This window comes from Spea bombifrons, chromosome 2, assembly GCF_027358695.1.
Source record: "Spea bombifrons isolate aSpeBom1 chromosome 2, aSpeBom1.2.pri, whole genome shotgun sequence".
NCBI classification, from domain to species: Eukaryota; Metazoa; Chordata; class Amphibia; order Anura; family Pelobatidae; genus Spea; species Spea bombifrons.
In genome coordinates, this window is record NC_071088.1 from 135780892 (window position 1) to 135783146 (window position 2255).

Genomic DNA, 2255 nt, shown 5'->3' on the forward strand with positions numbered 1-2255 from the left:
AGCTGAATAAAGAACTGCTCTGTGTAACTACTATCAAGTAGTGCTGGCTCCTGCTCTCCATGTTAAATACCACACACAGAAAACACTACAGATATAGCACTTTATAAATTGCATGACGTTATGATTCATTTATTATATATTTATGTAATGCTAATTGATTACAGTGACAAAAGCATGCTGAAATATAACAGACAACAAGAAATGGTATATCAAATTTGTCAGAACAAAAAAAAATAAAATGAGCTGCTCAGTCTTAAAATCCCGGGCCTATTTTTTGTCCCTGTCCAGGCATATATATATAATATTACATGTTACATGGTGATTTCATAAATGAGGGACATTGCAAACAAATGTTAGCATGTTTGATCTATACACATGCTTCCGATTTAGCTACACTATGAATAGATCCCTTTATTGCCACTGTAAAGAGAGTTTAGATTGCAGATGCATTTTAATGTGAAAAAATAGGCGTATTGTTAATAAGAAGATTAATATTATGAATTTGTCATTTTTTTAAAAAAATTGTACGATATCTTCTGCAGATCCATAAGTGCATGCTATGAAAAAATCTTTATTATATTCTTGGATTTTATTTTATACAGTCTGTTAATTCCATTTAAACCTATAAAGAAATTAGAAATATAACTCAAAATCATAAATATATATTTTTTTGTAAAGGTTTTGTAAGGTTAGGGGGAAGAGACATTCCATTAATTTATAAAGCGCTAGCAGATTCCATAGCTTTGTTACAATAGAGGGCAATTCAATATTTAAGAAAGACTGTTAAATAACAATAAAATTAACATGTTAGATACTAGCACAGAAGAAGAGGGTCCTGCTCTTGCAAAGCCCTGCTACTTTTTCCATAGATCATTCTCAGCCCCTCTGGTGTAAACAAAATATCTCCAATTAAAATAATTGAAATGCAATAAGATATAGGTACTTTTGATACATGGACAACATCTATACATAGTTTTGATACATTAAGTCATGCTTAAAGCTGTGAAGGTAATAGTTCTCTTCTTAATGTCTCACAAAAAGATTTCTGCAGATCTGTTTGATCTCCTTCGTCCTGAGACAATAGATGATCGGACTGGCCATATGGGGTACATACGTATAGACGCATAGAATCAAAATACTCTGATCGGTGGTAAACACCGGATAAATCTGATTGAACGAGTAAAAAAACACCCGAGGGGTATAATATAACCCAATGACAATCAAATGTGTGAAACATGTGTAAAATGCCTTTTTTCCGCTTACAAATTGGCTGGAGGATTGAATTGTTGTAAGAATAATTATATAAGAAGAAATAATGAAACTTAATGGCCCCAGTAGGACGACCATTGCAAGGCCAAAAACCACCTGTCTCGTATAACTAATGTCCGTACAAGACAATGCATTTACACCCATGTTGGTACAGAAACAACCGATAATTTTATAACGACCACAGTAGGAAATTTGAGAATTCAGGTAAAGCGTAACGGACGGAGTAGACATTGTCATGATCCAGCAGAGACTACATGAAAGGCCAGTGACTCTGTTGGTCATTATAGAAGGGTATCGAAGGGGTTTGCAGATGGCCACATATCGGTCAACAGCCATTAGCATAATGATAAAGGAATCCACAGTACCCAGGTGATGGACGCTGAACATCTGGAACAAACACTCAGAAAAGGACATTGATCCGCTTCCAAACCAATACCGGGCGACAATCTTGGGCAGTGTTAATGTGTCGAAAAGCAGATCAGAAGCTGCAAGATTGGCGATGATCACATACATCGGTTGGTATAACTGTTTCTTCATCATAACCAAGCCGATCACGGTGCCGTTTGCGGCCAGAGATATGATGTAGACCAAAAACAATGTGGCAGACACCAAGTTAAAGTATTTCTCCTGGAGCCCAGGAAACCCAATGAGTTCTACATTAAAGGCTTTGGACCTGTTGGCCATGGTGCGGTACGAGAGACCTGGGAGAAGAGTCAGACAGAATTGAGTGTACTTGATTCAAATTATGCATATTCTAAGGTAATGATATAGACAGATTAGGATATATCTGAGGCTAGAAGAGGACCCTTTAAGAAGAAGAAAGCTCATACAGAATTCGGCTGCTTTAATAAACATAACAAACAACATATAAATAATGTAAGCATTAAGAAGGTGAAATAAAGCAAAGCTATCTAAAGTCTACCTTACATAGAAACATAGGATTTGATGGCAGGAAAGAATTGATTTTACTTTACAAATAAAAGTAG

At 35.7% G+C, this 2255-nt stretch overlaps 1 protein-coding gene across 1 annotated transcript; it reads right to left on the reverse strand.

Annotated features, from left to right (window-relative positions):
- Positions 1-1020: 1020 nt before the first annotated feature.
- Positions 1021-1962, reverse strand: LOC128474315 (olfactory receptor 2AT4-like). Its single transcript, XM_053456623.1, has one exon. The coding sequence runs from the start codon at positions 1951-1953 to the stop codon at positions 1024-1026; it is 930 nt and encodes a 309-aa protein (XP_053312598.1). The 5' UTR covers positions 1954-1962; the 3' UTR covers positions 1021-1023.
- Positions 1963-2255: the final 293 nt, after the last annotated feature.

Excerpts from the sequence above, each read along its gene's own strand:
- LOC128474315 (XM_053456623.1), bottom strand. The coding sequence starts at position 1,953 with ATGGCCAACAGGTCCAAAGCCTTTAATGTAGAACTCATTGGGTTTCCT.